General features: G+C 45.8%; 1 protein-coding gene across 1 annotated transcript in view; it reads left to right on the plus strand.

The window, feature by feature from the left end:
* Positions 1-20434, plus strand: part of LOC140722762 (uncharacterized) — a 107862-nt gene that overhangs the window by 55314 nt on the left and 32114 nt on the right. The window contains exon 2 of the mRNA XM_073037443.1: positions 15872-16163. Coding sequence (XP_072893544.1) covers positions 15872-16163 — 292 coding nt within the window. The remainder of the gene's footprint in view (positions 1-15871; positions 16164-20434) is intronic.

The following is a 20434-nucleotide window of genomic DNA, read 5'->3' on the forward strand; positions in this document are numbered from 1 at the left end:
AAGATGGTGTCTGGGGAGTGTTGTACAATAGATGGTCAAGATGGTGTCTGGGGAGTGTTGTACAATCGATGGTCAAGATGGTGTCTGGGGAATGTTGCACAATAGATGGTCAAGATGGTGTCTGGGGAGTTTTGTACAATCGATGGTCAAGATGGTGTCTGGGGAGTGTTGTACAATCGATGGTCAAGATGGTGTCTGGGGAGTGTTGTACAATAAATGGTTGAGATGGTGCCCGGCTGAGCTCTCCATCGACATCATGTTTCAGGTTTAGTTGTTTTTATAAGTTTGTAGAGATGGTATTGGGGACAGAGTGGGAAGTTAGTCATCAGGTTAGAGTTTAGGGAGAGGGATGTGGAGGAGACCAGGGCTTTTGAAGATGTCCTCGATGGTGGGGAGGCCAGTGACCATGATGGCGCTGGTTGAGTTTACAACCCTCAGTAGCTTTTTTCAATCTTATGCTTTGGCATCTCCATATCAGACAGTGATACAACCAGTTACAATGCTCTCTATAGAAATCTGCTGTGTCTTCAGTTATAATTTATTATTATAAACTGATTATTATTAGAGCATTAAAACACATTATTAGAATATTAGAATTACTATGGCAAGAAGTACAGACAGACATTGTTTACCCTTCTTGCTGCCTCAGTAAAGCAGCCAGCGTAATCAAATACCCCACCCTGGACATTCTCTCATCTCTCCCTCCCATCGGGCAGTAGATACAAAAGTCTGAAAGCACGTACCACCGGGCTCAAGGACAGCTTCTACCCCCTCTGTCATCAGACTCTTTTTTAGAAAACTTTTTTTATTGAGTTTTCAATAATTACAGAAAGAAAAGAAAATATAAAAAAAACATATATACCCTTCCCCCCTCCCCTTAACCCCTCCCCCCTAACATCCCTATAGGAAAAAAAAGAAAGAAAGGAAAAAAAAAGTGCCTGGATATCGGAAGATCCCCACATGCTCCATGGAGTTCGCAATGACTTTAATATATATATTTATTTATTTCCCCAAATAACCAATTATTTCATCTTCGGAACACCTATATATTTAATCCTGTCTTTTGTAAATAAGGGCACCAAATTTTCAAAAATGTTTCATATTTATCTCTTAAATTATAAGTAATTTTTTTCAAGTGGAATACAGCTATAAATTTCATTCTTCCAACGATCTATACTTAAATATGCATCCAATTTCCAAGTAACTGCAATAGCCTTTTTGGCTACTGCCAGTGCAATTTTTATAAATTCTTTCTGATATTTATTCAATTTGGGTTTCGGTTTTATCCCTTCAATATCGCCTAGTAAAAATAATATTGGATTATGTGGAAGTTATGTTCCAATAATTTGTTCCAATAAAACTCTTAAATTTGTCCAAAAAGGTTGAATTTTAAAACAAGACCAAGTAGAATGTAAAAAAGTACTGATTTCTTGGTTACATCGGAAACACTGATCAGATAAATTTGAGTTTAATTTATTTATTTTTCGTGGTGTAATATATAATTGATGTAAAAAATCATATTGCACTAATCTTAACCAGACATTTATTGTATTTGTCATACTGTCAAGATATAGTCTTGACCAATTTGTTTCTTCAATTTTAATATTCAAGTCACTTTCCCATTTTTGTCTTGACTTATGGACTCCTTGTTTAATTGCCTGTTTTTGAATCAAACTATACATACAAGAAATAAATTTTTTAATCTTTCCTTTTTGAATTAAAGTTTCTATTTCATTAGGTTTTGGCAATAACATTGTTTGACCTAATTTTTCTCTTAAATAAGCCCTTAATTGAAAGTAACAAAAAAGAGTGTTGTTTGATAATTTATATTTATTCTTTAATTGATCAAATGACATTAATATACCTCCTTCAAAACAATCACCTATATATCTAATCCCTTTTTGAAACCAATTATATAAAAGTTGATTATCCATTGTAAAAGAAATAAGTCTATTTTGAATTAAAGATCTCTTTGCTAATAAAGATTTCTTTGTCTCATCATCAACATTTAACTTATTCCATAAGTCAATCAAATGTTTTAATATAGGAGATTCTTTCTTTTCCCATATCCATTTAGGTTCCCATTTATATATAAAATCTTCTGGTGTATTTTCTCCTATTTTATCTAGTTCTATTCTAATCCATGCTGGTCTATCTTTCTCAAAAAAAGATGCAATAAATCTAAGTTGATTTGCTTTATAATAATTCTTAAAATTTGGAAGTTGTAACCCTCCTAGATCAAATTTCCATGTCAATTTTTCCAATGATATTCTTGACATCTTACCTTTCCAAAGAAACTTTCTCACATATTTATTTAACTCTTGAAAAAACTTCTGGGGTAGCTGTATTGGTAGTGATTGAAATAAATATTGTAGTCTAGGGAATATATTCATTTTTATGGTATTTACTCTACCTACTAATGTTATTGGTAATACCATCAATTTATCAAGATCTTCTTGAATTTCTTTCAATAATGGTAAGTAATTTAATTTATATAAGTTCTTTATATCATTATCAACTCTTATACCTAAATCTTTTATACCATTTGCCGGCCATCTAAATTGAGTTATTAATCGACATCGACTATAATCTCCTTTAGTAAGAGGTAAAATTTCACTTTTATCCCAATTTATTTTATAACCTGATATTTTCCCATATTCTTCTATTCTATAGGATAATTTATGCAATAATTGCAATGGGTTTGTTAAATAAAGCAGAACATCATCAGCAAATAAGTTAATCTTATATTCTTCTTGATTAACTCTGAAACCCTTAATATCTGGGTCCATTCTAATTAATTCAGCTAATGGTTCTATCGCCAACACGAATAAAGCAGGTGATAATGGACAACCTTGCCTAGTTGACCTTGTTAACTGAAATGGTGTTGAAATTTGACCATTTGTCACTACTTTAGCTTTGGGATTAGTATTTAAGGTTTTAATCCATTTTACAAAAGATACTCCTAATCCATATTTTTCCAATACCTTAAATAAAAAATCCCATTCCAATCTATCAAATGCTTTTTCTGCGTCTAAAACAACTGCCACACTCATTTCCTCCCTATTTTGTGCCAAATGAATTATACTAAATAGCCGAGTTACATTATCCGCCGATTGTCTATTTTTAATAAATCCTGTTTGATCCATATGTACTAATTTTGGTAAGTATTTAGATAATCTGTTAGGTAAGATTTTTGCTATTATTTTATAATCAGTATTTAATAAAGAAATAGGTCTATATGATGCTGGCTTTAAAAGATCTCTCTTTTTTTGGCAATACTATTAAAATAGCTGTCGAAAAAGATTCTGGAAGTTTATGCGTTCTTTCCGCTTGATGTATTAACTCCATAAAAGGAAGAATTAATAAATCTTTAAACTTTTTATAAAATTCAGGCGGAAAACCATCTTCTCCTGGAGATTTATTACTTTGAAGTGATCCTAGGGCTTCTTCGACATCTTTCAATGTAAAAGGCATATCTAATCCCTTCTGTTCTTCCGTATTTAGTTTTGGAAGAGTTATTTGTGATAAAAATCTTTCTATCTTGACATTATCATTTTGTGATTCTGATTTATACAACTCAGAATAAAAATTCTTTAAAATTTCATTAATTTCTAAAGGTTTATAAGTAATTTTATTTACTCTTGTTCGAAATGCATTTATTGTTTTAGAAGTCTGGTCTGTTTTTAACTGCCATGCAAGGACCTTATGTGATCTTTCACCTAGTTCATAATATCTCTGTTTAGTTCTCATAATTGCTTTTTCTGTTCAATATGTCTGAAGTGTATTATATTGTAACTTCTTATTAATAAGTTGCCTTTGCTTTTCTTTTGTCATATTTCTTTGAGATTCTTTTTCTAATTGATCTATTTCTATCATATATTCCTTCTTAATTTTAGAAGTATAACATTATCTGACCTCTCAAATATGCCTTCATTGTTTCCCACAATATAAATTTATCAGCAACTGAATGTGAATTTGTATCTAAAAAGAACTGAATCTGCTTTTTCATAAAATCACAAAAATCTTGGCATTTTAATAATATTGAATTAAATCTCCATCTATAAATTGATTCTTCTTTATCATTATCATTGTCATTGTCAAAGGAGAATGATCTGACAATATTCTCGCTTTATATTCCATATTTTTCACTCTATCTTGAATATTCATTGACAATAGGAAAAAATCTATCCTTGAATATGTTTTATGTCTATTTGAATAAAATGAATAATCTCTTTCTTTTGGATTAATTCTTCTCCATATATCAATCAAATTTAAGTCTTTCATCAATGATAGAGTTAATTTTACTACTTTTGATTTTGTGACAACCTTTGTTGATCTATCTAAAACTGGATCTAGACAAAAGTTAAAATCCCCACCTATTAATATTTTGTCATGTGCATTAGCCAAATTCAAAAAAACCTCTTGTATAAATTTTACATCATTTTCATTTGGTGCATAAATGTTCATAAGAGTCCATAGTTCTGAAAAAATTTGACACTGTATAATTACATATCTTCCTGCCGAATCAATTAATACATTTTGTATTTTAATTGGTAAATTTTTATTAACCAAAATTGCAACTCCTCTCACCTTTGAATTAAATGAAGCTGCAATAACATTTCCAACCCAGTCTCTTTTTAATTTCTGATGTTCTATGTCTGTTAAATGTGTTTCTTGTAAAAAAGCTATATCTGTTTTCATTTTTTTAATATATGTTAAAATTCTTTTTCTTCTCACCAGTCCATTAAGCCCATTAACATTAAAACAAAAAATTCAGTAAATTAGTCATTATTTTTAATTATGTTACTCCAGTCTATAATAATACCTAATCTTTCAACTTTCGTGGTATCTTGGGAAATCTTTTTAAAATTCTCCACGTTGCTATGTGTGTCCCCACTGATCATCCAGGCAGAAAGATAGAAGAAAAATAGAGTATAAAGAAAAAAACAAAATACCCCCCTACTAATGTTGTGGAAAAAAAAGAACACAACATTACCCCCCTCTATTGTGCAGGTCATGGCGATCGCCATGATTACACACGTGAATCCCGTAGTAATCGATCCAAAGCTCCCCAGCCCCCCCCCGTAACATAAAAAAGTATATATATAAGAAGAAAAAAAAATACTATTCTCAATTAGTATTTCTGAAATTTTGCTTTTCTCCCCTGTATCATCCTTAAATGTCCATCACTTCCATTCACTGTCTCTATCTTCATCTTTAATCCATTAAGCTTGGAAATCTCTATGTGTAATTAGTGAATAAATGGAAGTTTTTGTGTGAACTCCTCCGCTTCTCGATAATCGGTAAAAAATCTTCTTTTTCCCTCCTCCAAAAAAATTATCAGTGTTGCTGGGTGACGCATTATGAATTTATAACCCTTTTCCCATAAGACTTTTTACGCTGGGTTAAATTCCTTCTTTCTCTTCAAAAGGTTATAACTTATATCAGGATAAAAAAGAACTGCCTTCCCTGCTATCATCAATGGCCCGTTTCTCTTTTTGGCACATTGGGCAGCCGCCTTCAGGATCTTTTCTTTATCTTGGTATCTTAAACATTTTATCAAAATTGATCGTGGATTTTGATCAGCTTGAGGTCTTGACCTTAAGGCTCTATGAGCCCTTTCGATCTCAATTAGAGTTTCTTCTTCCATTTCCAATTTTTCAGGAATCCATTTTTGAAAAAAATTTATTGGATCTTCTCCTTCTATATCTTCTTTAAGTTCAACAATTTTAATATTGTTTCGTCTACTAAAATTTTCAAGCTTATCAATTTTTTCCATAAATTGTTTTCTTTCTGATGCCCAGGCAGTAATATCATCTTCCATTTTATTCATTCTTTCAATCATGTCTTCCTTTGTAGTTTCCAAATCTATAATTCTCTTTTCCATTTTTTCCTGTCTTTTTGTCATTTTGTCAAACATAGTCTCCATATTTATCACTTTTTTTGATTACTTTTAATGCTTTTAATTTTTCTAATTTACGCATTATTTGCCTCAAAGTCTTTTCTATATTTCCAGAAGAACTTTTATCTCCATCTTCGTTTGATTTTTCCAGAGAATCTGACTCTCCCTCAGATTCACTTTCACTTTCGGTTTCAGTCGTAACTGGGATTTGTAGTTCTGGTTGCTCCCGTTTGCGCATGCTCCTTCCTTCACGTTTGTGCAGTTCTCGGTGGTATTTTCCTTTAGGAATGGTCGATGTTGCCGCAGTTTCCTGTTCTGTATCGCCGGTGGTATAATGTACCTTAGCCCGCGGTTCTTCGGCAGAAGTGGGCCTTGATTCTGTTCCAACTTGCGTTGTCTTCATGGTAGTAGTTTTCTTCATCTTCTGTTTGTGAGGCATAACTTGAAACAATCCGGAGTAGTTTATAAGTAACTTTTAAAAAGTATTAACTAACTTTTCTTCACTTAAATGTTAATTTATTGATTTTTTACGGGAGAGCTGGGTTCCAGCGTCTCGATCCTACGTCATCACGTGACGTCCCCCTGTCATCAGACTCTTGAACAGACATCTTGTACGATAAGAGGATCTGTTCTGGGACCAGGATGTAAGTGTCACTACAAAGAAGATATTGCAGCTTTTTGACTTTCTGAGAAGTTTGCATAGATTCAGTATGTCACCTAAAACTTTGACCAACTTCTATAGATGTGTGGTGGAGAGTATTTCTGACTGGTTGCATGACAGCCTGATATGGAAACACCAATGCCCAAGATCAGAACAGTAGTGAATATAGCCCAGTCCATCACTGGAAAAGCCCTCCCCACCATTAAACACATCTACAAGCAGCATCCATCATCAAGGAACCCTCCATCCAGTCCATGCTGTCTTCTCACTGCTGCCATCGGGAAGGAGGTACAGGAGCCTTAGGTCCCACACTACCCCTCAAACCATCAGGCTCCTGAACCAGTGTGGATAATGTCAATATTTATCTCAGTGTTTCTTAAATACCCCTAATATATCTGAATCTACCACCACCCCTGGCAGGATGTCCATGCGCCCACCACTCTCTGTGTGTAAAAAATATAAAGAAAAAACCTTAGCTTTGAAAATTATGGCCCCTGGTATTACTCACATCCATCCTGGGAAATAAATAGCTGGCTGTCCATTCGATCCATTCCTCTTCCCATCCTTTACACCTTTATCAAGTCCCCTCTCATCCTCCTTCACTCCAGTGATAAAAGCCTGAGCACACTCTCGAAAGCTTCCACATCCTTCCCATAATGAGGTGAGCAGAACCACCCAACCCAGTCTGCCCTGACACACATGGGGAGCAGGGAAACATTGTAAAGGCCACGGTGGGGAGGAAGGGAATGGGGAAGAGTGAAGGAGAATGGAGGGGTAGGAGGGGAAAGCCTGGGGTGGAGGGAAGACCATGGGGAGAGGAAGGAGAGTGGGGAGGGGGAAGGGAAAGTGGAGGGAGACCGGAGGTGGGGGATGGGATTAAGGTCTGGTGTATGGGATGAAGCGAGGTGATTGCAGGTGGGGGAGTTTCTGCAAGTTTCAGTCTCAGCCACACACTACTGTGCCTTGGAAATACATTGCTGCTCCTTCAGTGTCACTGGGTCAAAACCCTGGAACTCCGGATCATCATTGTGGGTGTCCCCACACATCAAGGATTGCTACAGGCCAAGGACAGGCCACCACCACCACCTTCTCAAGGGAACCTCTGGAGGGGCAGTTATACACTGGCTCAGACTCTGAAACTCACACCCTTTTGATGAAAAAATTAACAAAATTACTGGTGCCCAGCGGTTGCTAATGCGAGGGAATGGGAGTGGAGGAGGGATGCTCAGAGGGGAGTGGAGTGGAGTAGGGATGTTGAGACGGGACTGGACTGGAGGAGGGATGCTCAGAGGGGAGTGGAGTGGAAGAGGGATGCTGAGAGGGGACTGGAGTGCAGGAGGGTAGTTGAGATGGGACTGGACTGGAGGAGGGATGCTGAGAGGGGAGTGGAGTGGAGGAGAGATGATGAGAGGGGACTGGAGGAGGAGGGATATTGAGAGGGGACGAGTGGATGGGGGATGTTGAGTGGGGACTGGAGTGGAGGGGGATGTTAGGGGGCTGGAGTGGAGGGAGGATGCTGAGAGGGGAGTGGAGGGGACATGTTGAGAGGGGACTGGAGTGCAGGAGGGATGTTGAGACGGGACTGGACTGGAGGAGGGATGATGAGAGGGGAGTGGAGGAGGGATGTTGAGAGGGGACTGGAGTGGAGGAGGGATGTTGAGAGGGGACTGGAGTGGAGGGGGGATGTTGAGTGGGGAGTGGAGTGGAGGGGGATGTTAAGACGGGACTGGAGTGGACGGGGTATGTTGAGAGGGGACAACTGGAGGAGGGATGCTGAGGGGAGTGGAGAGGAGGAGAGATGCTGAGAGGGGACTGGAGTGGAGGAGGGATGTTGAGAGGGGACTGGAGTGGAGGAGAGATGCTGAGAGGGGACTGGAGTGGAGGAGGGATGCTAAGAGGGGATTGGAGTGGAGGAGGGATGCTGAGAGGGGATTGGAGTGGAGTAGGGATGTTGAGGGGACTGGACTGGAGGAGGGATGCTGAGAGGGGATTGGAGTGGAGGAGGGATGATGAAATGGGTAGGCCATTTAGAACAGAGATGCGGAAAAACTTTTTCACCCAGAGAGTGGTGGATATGTGGAATGGTCTGCCCCAGAAGGCAGTGGAGGCCAAGTCTCTGGATGCTTTCAAGAGAGAGTTAGATAGAGCTCTTATAGATAGCGGGGTCAAGGAATATGGGGAGAGGGCAGGAACTGGGTACTGATTGTGTATGATCAGCCATGATCACAGTGAATGGCGGTGCTGGCTAGAAGGGCCGAATGGCCTACTCCTGCACCTACTATCTATTGTCTATTGAGAGGGGGCTAGAGTGGAGGAGGGAATCTGAGAGGTGGCTGGAGTGGAGGAGGGATGTTGAGAAGGGGCTGGAGTGGAGGGGTGATACTGAGAGAGGGCTATGGACAGTTGGGGGTTCTGGATGTTTCCAGATCTTTCCCTCCAAATTACATATTGCCATGCCTTGGAAATACATTGCTGCTCCTTCAGTGTCACTGGGTCAAAACCCTGGAACTCCGGATCATCATTGTGGGTGTCCCCACACATCAAGGATTGCTACAGGCCAAGGACAGGCCACCACCACCACCTTCTCAAGGGAACCTCTGGAGGGGCAGTTATACACTGGCTCAGCCTCTGAAACTCACGGCCCTTCGAGGAATAAAAATAAATATTGTTGCCCAGGGGTTGCTGAGGGTGGAAGTGCAGATGGGGGTTGTGGTTGGCAGAGAAAGAGGATGGGGAACGTGAGCTGTACATTAACACTGAACATCGTTCTGTCCCTCAGTCACAGACTCCGCACTCGGTGATCCGTGTGTAAACCACACCGTCCTGGATCAGCCCTGGAGGAGCACGGATTGTTCCAACACTGAGTGTACCGGTGGACAATGGATGGGTGATGGAAATCTTGAAGTGGGATGGTACAGATTTAACAGGTAAAGTGAGGAGATAATCACTGAGAAACTGGACACAGAAGGAGAATGTAAACAGGGGAACAAGGGGTGTGTGGATGGGAAATGCAGGGAGACCGGGATCATCAGTGACTACACTGAGATGGGGAGTAAATACAGGGAGAGGGCAGATCCCACATTCTCGGGTTAGAGACAAGGGGGAGGTACAACAGAGAGTTGTACCTCTGGGAGTTCCCAGGATTGGGGGTTATTGACCAGCGACAGGGTACGGATAGGGTGAGTGTAATTTCTCATGTCTGTCTGCGTGAATAAACTCCCTCAGATCAGGGACTGACTCTCTAATTGTTGTTTCAGTTCTGGAGGATGGAAGATTCGGGAGACGGTCGTTCCACAGGATCGCTGCTCTGGGTACTACCCTGGCTGGTTAAACGGTAGGGTCAGAGTTTACATCAGTGGGGCTCGGTTATTTTTGGGGAGGGTCACAATAACAACCCGAATCTGTTCAGAGGGCCCTAGCATGGACACAGAACCCCATCTCCCTGAGAGGTCTCCCCACAGTCACTCAGACCGCTCTACGGTCCTGTATCATCATGGAGTCCGGTGGAGGAGTGACAACTTCCTGGAGTTGGGTTACAGAACTGATCTGCCCACTGACCCCATTCTGGATATGACCCGGAGGAGTTTCAATGGCCCCAGACTCATTTCAGTGGTGGGGCAATCTCCAGGGAGTTGGGGGAGTCTGCTGACTTCATCATTCACCAATTAGTGGGATAAATTAATCATTGACATGGTAACATAGCGGTTAGCAGGTCGCTATTACAGCTCGGGGTGTCGGAGTTCAGAGTTCAATTCCAGAGTCATCTGTAAGGAGTCTCTGTCCGTCCTCCCCATGGAATGCATGGGTTTTCCCCGGGTTCTCCCCACAGAGATTGTCCCCTGATGAGGATCGGGTTAATTGGGGTTGTCGGGGGTTGTTGGGGTGTCATGGGTCAAAGGGTCAGAAAGGCCGACTCCACCCTTTATCTCTAAATAAATCCGCAATTTAATTTACTTAACATTCCATTCAATTGTGGAGAAAATGTCTGGAAATATGAATAATCCTGGAATATACAGACCAGTCATTCTCAGGTCATTGGTGGGAAAGCTGGTGGAGAGGATTTATGATCATTTGGAAGATTGAGGGTGAATTGGGACAGTGAACCTTTCTTTGTGCGGGGCAAATTGTAACTCAGTAACTTGCCTAAGTTTTTCGAGGGATTGACAGATGATTGATGAAGGTAGAGCTGTGGATGTTGTCCTCAAGGACTTTAGAGCACAAGTTTATCAGAGAGAGGAGCAGTATTCGTCTATTTGGCCTTTGAGTCTGCAACACCATTCCATCATGGCTGATTTATTTATTTTCCCTCTTCATCCCATTCTCTTGCCCTCTCACTGTAACCTTTGATGCCCTCATGAATCAAGAACCTATCAACCTCAACTTTATACCCAGTGACGTGACCTCCACAGCCATTTGACCTCCATAGACTCACCACCGTCTGGGTAAAGAAATTCCTCCTCATCTCTGATCTAGAGGGAGGTTCTTGTGTTCTGAGGCTGTGCCCTCTGGTCCCAGACTCCCCCACTATAGGAAACATCCTCTCCATGTCCACTCTATCCAGGCCTTTCAATATTCGATAGGTTTCAGTGAGATCTCCCAGACGTTTGACAAGGTCCCTCATGGGGGGCTCATTCAGAAGATGAAGGTGCTGCTGTGGGGAGGGTGGGGTGGAGAGGGAGAGGGCAGCAGCTCAGTGCTGACTGAGGCCGGACCGGACCGTGGGTTGTGAACCACTGATTTACAGTGGGTCCTGATTCACATTCCCCGCTGTACTGTGGGACCGGGTACATTTTACAGTGTTTATAAATCTCATTCTAGGTCCCCATCCCAACGTGGGAGAGGAGGAGGTGACCAGGACCGTCTGCTTCACCCGGGATGGAAACACCTGTTACTGGAGCCGGGGGATCAATGTGAAAAACTGCTCCGGTTACTTTGTGTATTGGCTGTGGCCGACACCCTTGAGCAACGCTGTGTACTGTACAGGTAGGTCACCGTTCCCCAGTGACACAGCAGTGTGGTAGTTGTGGGGAAATTCTGGGACGTCCTGAGTCACCACAACACACCACGGGCTGAGTTTTCCAGTCGGCTGCCCTGCCCGTGGTCTGTGATCACCTTTCCCGTATCCCCCTTCACACCGGGGTCAGAATGAAACTGCCCAGTCTGACCTGTGACAGAGATCATAGAACACAGAACAGTACAGCACAGCACAGGCCCTTCGGCCCACAATGCTGTGTCAGCTGCCGGGAGAGAGTCTACCCATCCCCTGGAGTGAGGGAGGGTGAGGCTGACAGGAAATGGAGGGAGCAGTGGTGAGAGTGAGGGGAGGGGGGGAGTGACGTACCAAGTGGAGAGGGAGATGGAGGGAGACCGAGGGGAGAGGAAGATAGGGAGAGGCCGAGGGGAGAGGGAGACCGAGAGGAGGGGGGTGACTGTGATAGGTAGAGGAGAGGGGGAGACAGGGAGGGACCGAGGTGAGGGGGAGGAACTGATAGGCCGAGAGGAGTGGGAGATAGGGAGCACCCGAGGGGAAGGGGAGACAGGGAGAGTCCAAGGACGGAGAGAAGTGTGGGAGAGGCTGAGGATATGGGAGTCAGGGAGAGACCGAGGTGAGGGGGAGGAACTGATAGGCTGAGGGGAGGCTGACAGGGAGGGACCGAGGGAACGGTGAGATAGGGAGCTCCTGGGGAGATGGGGAGAGTCCACGGAGGGGGAGAGGTGTGGGAGAGGCTGAGGGTGAGGGAGTCAGGGAGAGACCGAGGTGAGGGGGAGGAACTGATAGGCTGAGGGGAGGCAGTGACAGGGAGGGACGGAGGGAACGATGAGATAGGGATCTCCCGAGAGGAAGGGGAAATGGGAAGAGTCCGAGGAGGGAGAGAGGTGTGGGAGAGGCTGAGGGTGTGGGAGTCAGGGAGAGACCGAGGTGAGGGGGAGGGACTGATAGGCTGAGGGGAGGCAGGTACAGGGAGGGTCGGAGGGAACGGTGAGATAGGGAGCGTCCGAGGGGAAGGGGAGATGGGGAGAGTCCGAGGGAACGGTGAGAGAGGTGTGGGAGAGGCTGAAGGTGAGGGAGTCAGGGAGAGACCGAGGTGAGGGGGAGGAACTGATAGGCTGAGGGGAGGTAGTGACAGGGAGGGACGGAGGGAACGGTGAGATAGGGAGCGCCCGAGGGGAAGGGGAGATGGGGAGAGAGGGAGAGGCCGAGGGGACAGTGAGACAGGTGTTGTATTCTTTATATTAATACGTTCCGTGGGTTTCTAATAACGAAACATATTCTGGAAGAATAGAATTTTATTGACAACAGCAGCAAAACCAGACGAATCTCACAGTGCCATGCTTCTCGATGTTTCTCGATCTTTCTCAGATTTCTGCGCATGCTCAGAACTCTCTCCAATCACAGTCTTACACGTCACATCTCCACCACAGGGAGCGCCTGGGGGAGGGGCAGAGGGGAGTGTGAGGGGGAGGGGGTGAGGCAGGGAGAGGCTGAGGGGAGGGGAAGAAAGGGAGGGGCAGAGCGGAGGGGGAGGGAAACATTGAGTGTCCGAGGAGATTGGGACATGGGCAGAGGCTGAGGGGAGAGGGAGATGGGGAGTGGTTGAGGAGAGTGGGAGTGACGTTGAGGCCGAGGGGAGAGGGAGATGGTGAGGGTCTGAGGGGAGGGGGAGATGGTGAGGGTCTGAGGAGAGAGGGAGACGGGGAGACACAGAGCGGAAGGGGCGACGGGGAGAGATTAGTGAAAGGGACACTCCAACTGGAGGAAAGGAAGGAGTGACTGACCGGAGAGTGATTCAGACAGAGAGAGGGACACGTGACAAGATGGATTTGGCCGACAAGGGTTGGAGGTATTAAACAGGAAATTAGAGGGGATCAGAGACAAGTGATCCGAGTCTGGGTTTGACCACCACCCCAGCAGGGTCTGCGAGCTCCGGTACAGATTCCCAGTCGGACACAACTCAGGAAATCTGGATATCAGTGACTGGAGAGCCTGATTTGGGTTTGACCACCCCCCCAGCAGGGTCTGCGAGCTCCAGTAACTGTGGTGGGGATCACTGACGGGAACGACCTTTCTCTCTTTCAGCCCCTAATATTCATCTGGGCTTTGACTGAGAGCAGTGACCGGTCACAGACATTCACGAGGGAGAGTTGATGAGAGAGCTCCTTTTCAAATTGTTGTCATCACTCTCTCTTCACTCGCCTCATTCTTCCCACTCCAGCATCCCACCTCTCTCTCCATCCCTCTCTCCTATGTGTTTTCACCCATTTCCTTCTGTCCACGTACTGAATTACTCAAATCCCACTCTGATCGTTTCTATGTCTCATCAGTCACCGTGTAACTCCTCACAGTCATTCCTCCCTTCCTCTCTGTGACCATCCTCCCCTCTCACCTCCATCACTCCTTCCCTCCCTCCTGTGTCACTCTCAGTCACTCCACTTTGTGAGGAGAGTTGGGCAGGGAGATCATTGAGAGTGACGCTTCAACAGGAGGGAGGGAAGGAGAGACTGAAAAGAGAGTGATACAGACAGAGTGAATGCCAAGAGAGGGAGATGTGAGGAGAGGGATTTGAGAGACAAGGGTAGAGGTATTAAAGACCAAAGGAGGGGGAGTGTGTGTATTTCAGAGGACAGATTTTACCTGGACTTGAGCCTCCTGTTCCTGCCATTGAGTTCCTTCCTGATTGAAGGTAAAACTTGTTTACTACTTTACCCTTCCTTTGTATTTTTTCTTATTGCAGAACCTCTGTCGAACACAACTCAGGAACGCCAGGGATCAGTGACAGGAGAGCCTGGTCCAGGGTTGATCACCAGCCCAGAAGGGTCTGTGAGCTCAGGTACAGATTCCCAGTCAGACACAACTTGGGAAGCCCAGGAAACAACGACAGGAGAGCCTGGTCTGGGTTTGACCAGCAGCCCAGCAGGGTCTCTGAGCTCAGGTATTCATGATGGGGTTTGTGAGGGTCAATGAATAGAACGATCTTTCCCTCCTTTGGTCCTCGATATTCATCTGGACTTTGTCTGAGAGACGTGTCCACTCACAGAAACTTTGGGAGGGAGAGGTGGTGAATGGTGACTAGATGGTTTTCGTTTCTTTTCAAACTAGAGACCTCTTTGTTAAATTCTTGTTCCGGTGGCTACCGAATTTAATTCTACTTACCATTCCCTTCTGATATGACTGTCCACGGCCTCCTCTGACTTGATGAGATCACCCCCAGGTTTGAAGAGCAACACCTCATAGTCTGTCAGGGTCTCCACCAACCTGATGGCATGAATATCGATTTCTCTTACATCCAGTAAATTCTTCTCCCTCCCACTTCCCTCTTTTTCCACTCCCATTCTAGCTCTACTCTTAGCCCTTCCCCTCTCCTCATCTGCCCATCTCCTCCCTCTGGTCCCCCTCCTCCATCTATTTAATCCATTGTCCACTGTCCTGTCTCGTTGGATTTCACCTGCTTCATCTCTTTACCTCTTCCACATATCACCTCCCAGCTTCTCGCATCATCCTGCTCACATTCCCAGACATCTTCTCACTGCCTGGCTTCACCTATCACCTGCCAGCTTGTACACTCTCCACCTTCTTATTCGGGCTTCTGCCCCCTTCCTTTCCAGTCCTGAAGAAGTAACTTGCCCCAAAACTTCGACTGTTTATTCTCCTCCAGAGCTGCTGATGGACCTTCAGCATTTTCAGTGCATTGTTCTGGATTCCCAGCATCCGGAGAAATGCTCGTCTGTACAACTTCTTGTCCCTGTTGTAATGTTTATGGTCTGTCAATCTCCTGTGTCTGTGTTACTTTGTTCCAGACCTGGAGACTTCAACACTGGAACAGTCTACAGGATTGTCTACTGGAGAGCACACACAGGAACTGTCCTCTATCCCAGCGGGAGACACATCCTCAGGTACCAAGTCTCATGTCGAACTCTGTTCATTCAGTCTCACTCACTCTGTGAGGCTGATCCTCCCATGGACCAGTTCACCTACTGGATGTACAGTGCATTGTGGGTAGGGGTGTGAATGATGGAGTCAGTGGTTCCTCTCTCCTGTCTGTTGGGTTGGGTTTGGTGAGTCGTGAGGGATGAGGCTCTGTTGGGGGTTGGAGAGAGTGGGGTGGGAGGAATGAACAGAGAGGGGTGGAGTGACTGAGCGTGACACAGGAGGATGGTCACAAGGAGAGGGGAGTGTGTGTATTTCAGAGGACAGATTTGACCTGGACTTGAGCCTCCTGTTCCTGCCATTGAGTTCCTTCCTGATCGAATGTAAAACTTGTTTACTAATTTATCCTTCCTTTGTATATCTTCTTATTGCTGATTCCCAGTCGGACACAACTGGGGAACCCCAGGCAACAACAACCCGAGAGCCTAGTCTGGGTTTGACCACCACCCCAGCAGAGGCTTCAAGCTCAGAAGCTGATCTCCAGTCAGACACAACTGGGGAACCCCAGGCATCAACAACCGGAGAACCTAGTCCAGATTTATCCTCCACCCCAGCATGGTCTTCAAGCTCAGAAGCTGATCTCCAGTCAGATATTACTCGGGAAACCCAGGGATCAGCAATTGGAGACCCTGGTTCAGGTTTGACCAACAGCCCAGCAGGGTCTGTGAATTCCGGTATCCATGGTGGAGTCATGTTTCCCTTCTTCCATCCTCAATATTCACCTGGGCTTTGACTGAGAGTAGTGACTGGTCACAGATATTCACAAGGGAGAGTTGCTGAACAGGGACTGGATGGTTTTGGTATCTCTTCAGATCAGAGACCTCCTTTTCAAATTGTTGTCCCAGTGGCTACCCATTTCAATTCAACTTCCCATTCCCATTCCCACATGGTCTCCTCCACTGACGTGATGAGGCCAATCTCAGATTGGAGGGGGAACACCTCATATTGTGTCTGGGTAGTGTCCAAACTGATTGCATGAACATTGATTTCTCTAAATTCTAGTAATTTATACCCACTACTGATTCCCTCTCTTTCCATCACTTTTTGGCTCACTCCTTCACCCTTCTGTTCTGCTCACCTGCCCATCATCTCCCTCTGGTCCCCCTCCTTCATTCCTTTATTCACTGGTCCACTCTCTCTCCGATTGGATTACTCCTCTAGCCCTTTTCCTCTTCCACATATCACCTCCCAGATTCTCAAATCACCCCTCCCTCACCCACCCACCTTCCCACTCACGTGGCTTCACCTATCACCTGCCAGCTGTACTCCTCCCCATCTCTTTATTCTGACTTCTTCCCCCTTCCTTTCCAGTGCTGATGAAGGGTCTCAGACCAAAATATTCACTGTTTATTCCCCTCCACAGATGCAACCTGACCTGCTGAGTTCTTCCAGCATTTTGTGTGTGTTGCTCTGGATTTTCAGCATCTGCAGAATCTCTCATCTTTATGAATTATTGTCCCTGTTTAATCTCTGCCTCTCTCCCATGTCTCTGTTACTTTGTTCCAGATGTGAAGGCTTCCACAGTGGATCAGCCCGATGGATCATCTACAGGACAACCCACCCCATCACCATCCTCTGTCTCAGTGGGAGAGAGATCCTCAGGTATCAGCTCTCGTGTCCATTGGGGTTTTTCAGTTTCTCGCTCTGTGACATTGAACCTCTCATAGACTGATTCACCTGCTGGATGTGCATCCTGGTGAGGTGATAGTGATTGTTCAGCTGATCCTTCTCTCCATCTTGCATTAAATTCCACCAACATCCACCGTCACTCCAAAGGCAGTGAGTGTTGTTGTGGTGAACAGTCCACGGGGCTGGTTGCTATAAGATGACAGAGAACTGTTGGGGTGGGGATACATCTCTACCAAAGGAGGTGAAGGTGCTCCTTCCTTCTGTTACCCTGCTACTCAAGTGTGGCTGAAGTGCAGCAACCCTCCTCGCCCCTCGCCCACCGCCCGATCAGAGTCACGTGAAGCCATGGAGCAGGTAGTGGATGGTCGTGTGAGCAGCTGGTACACATCACATATACGGGTTCTGTAACCACTGACACCAGGCTGACGATCAGAGTCACGTGAAGCCATGGAGCAGGTAGTGGATGGTTGTGTGAGCAGCTGGTACACATCACATATACGGGTTCTGTAACCACTGACACCAGGCTGACGATCAGAGTCACGTGAAGCCATGTAGCAGGTAGTGAATGGTCGTGTGAGCAGCTGGTACACATCACATATACGGGTTCTGTAACCACTGACACCAGGCTGACGATCAGAGTCACGTGAAGCCATGGAGCAGGTAGTGGATGGTCGTGTGAGCAGCTGGTACACATCACATATACGGGTTCTGTAACCACTGACACCAGGCTGACGATCAGAGTCACGTGAAGCCATGGAGCAAGTAGTGGATGGTCGTGTGAGCAGCTGGTACACATCACATATACGGGTTCTGTAATCACTGACACCAGGCTGACGATCAGAGTCACGTGAAGCCATGGAGCAGGTAGTGGATGGTCGTGTGAGCAGATGGTACACATCACATATACGGGTTCTGCAACCACTGACACCAGGCTGACGATCAGAGTCACGTGAAGCCATGGAGCAGGTAGTGGATGGTCGTGTGAGCAGCTGGTACACATCACATATACGGGTTCTGTAACCACTGACACCAGGCTGACGATCAGAGTCACGTGAAGCCATGGAGCAGGTAGTGGATGGTCGTGTGAGCAGCTGGTACACATCACATATACGGGTTCTACAACCACTGACACCAGGCTGACGATCAGAGTCACGTGAAGCCATGGAGCAGGTAGTGGATGGTCGTGTGAGCAGCTGGTACACATCACATATACGGGTTCTGTAACCATTGACACCAGGCTGACGATCAGAGTCACGTGAAGCCATGGAGCAGGTAGTGGATGGTCGTGTGAGCAGCTGGTACACATCACATATACGGGTTCTACAACCACTGACACCAGGCTGACGATCAGAGTCACGTGAAGCCATGGAGCAGGTAGTGGATGGTCGTGTGAGCAGCTGGTACACATCACATATACGGGTTCTACAACCACTGACACCAGGCTGATGATCAGAGTCACGTGAAGCCATGGAGCAGGTAGTGGATGGTCGTGTGAGCAGCTGGTACACATCACATATACGGGTTCTGTAACCACTGACACCAGGCTGACGATCAGAGTCACGTGAAGCCATGGAGCAGGTAGTGGATGGTCGTGTGAGCAGCTGGTACACATCACATATACGGGCTCTGTAACCACTGACACCAGGCTGACGATCAGAGTCACGTGAAGCCATGGAGCAGGTAGTGGATGGTCGTGTGAGCAGCTGGTACACATCACATATACGGGTTCTGTAACCACTGACACCAGGCTGACGATCAGAGTCACGTGAAGCCATGGAGCAGGTAGTGGATGGTCGTGTGAGCAGCTGGTACACATCACATATACGGGTTCTACAACCACTGACACCAGGCTGACGATCAGAGTCACGTGAAGCCATGGAGCAGGTAGTGGATGGACGTGTGAGCAGCTGGTACACATCACATATACGGGTTCTGTAATCACTGACACCAGGCTGACGATCAGAGTCACGTGAAGCCATGGAGCAGGTAGTGGATGGTCGTGTGAGCAGCTGGTACACATCACATATACGGGTTCTGTAACCACTGACACCAGGCTGACGATCAGAGTCATGTGAAGCCATGGAGCAGGTAGTGGATGGTCGTGTGAGCAGCTGGTACACATCACATATACGGGTTCTGTAACCACTGACACCAGGCTGACGATCAGAGTCACGTGAAGCCATGGAGCAGGTAGTGGATGGTCGTGTGAGCAGCTGGTACACATCACATATACGGGTTCTGTAACCACTGACACCAGGCTGACGATCAGAGTCACGTGAAGCCATGGAGCAGGTAGTGGATGGTCGTGTGAGCAGCTGGTACACATCACATATACGGGTTCTGTAACCACTGACACCAGGCTGACGATCAGAGTCACGTGAAGCCATGGAGCAGGTAGTGGATGGTCGTGTGAGCAGCTGGTACACATCACATATACGGGTTCTGTAACCACTGACACCAGGCTGACGATCAGAGTCACGTGAAGCCATGGAGCAGGTAGTGGATGGTCGTGTGAGCAGCTGGTACACATCACATATACGGGTTCTGTAACCACTGACACCAGGCTGACGATCAGAGTCACGTGAAGCCATGGAGCAGGTAGTGGATGGTCGTGTGAGCAGCTGGTACACATCACATATACGGGTTCTGTAACCACTGACACCAGGCTGACGATCAGAGTCACGTGAAGCCATGGAGCAGGTAGTGGATGGTCGTGTGAGCAGCTGGTACACATCACATATACGGGTTCTGTAACCACTGACACCAGGCTGACGATCAGAGTCACGTGAAGCCATGGAGCAGGTAGTGGATGGTCGTGTGAGCAGCTGGTACACATCACATATACGGGTTCTACAACCACTGACACCAGGCTGACGATCAGAGTCACGTGAAGCCATGGAGCAGGTAGTGGATGGTCGTGTGAGCAGCTGGTACACATCACATATACGGGTTCTGTAACCACTGACACCAGGCTGACGATCAGAGTCACGTGAAGCCATGGAGCAGGTAGTGGATGGTCGTGTGAGCAGCTGGTACACATCACATATACGGGTTCTGTAATCACTGACACCAGGCTGACGATCAGAGTCACGTGAAGCCATGGAGCAGGTAGTGGATGGTCGTGTGAGCAGCTGGTACACATCACATATACGGGTTCTGTAACCACTGACACCAGGCTGACGATCAGAGTCACGTGAAGCCATGGAGCAGGTAGTGGATGGTCGTGTGAGCAGCTGGTACACATCACATATACGGGTTCTGTAACCACTGACACCAGGCTGACGATCAGAGTCACGTGAAGCCATGGAGCAGGTAG

The sequence above is a fragment of the Hemitrygon akajei genome, unplaced genomic scaffold (assembly GCF_048418815.1).
Source record: "Hemitrygon akajei unplaced genomic scaffold, sHemAka1.3 Scf000088, whole genome shotgun sequence".
Taxonomy (NCBI): domain Eukaryota; kingdom Metazoa; phylum Chordata; class Chondrichthyes; order Myliobatiformes; family Dasyatidae; genus Hemitrygon; species Hemitrygon akajei.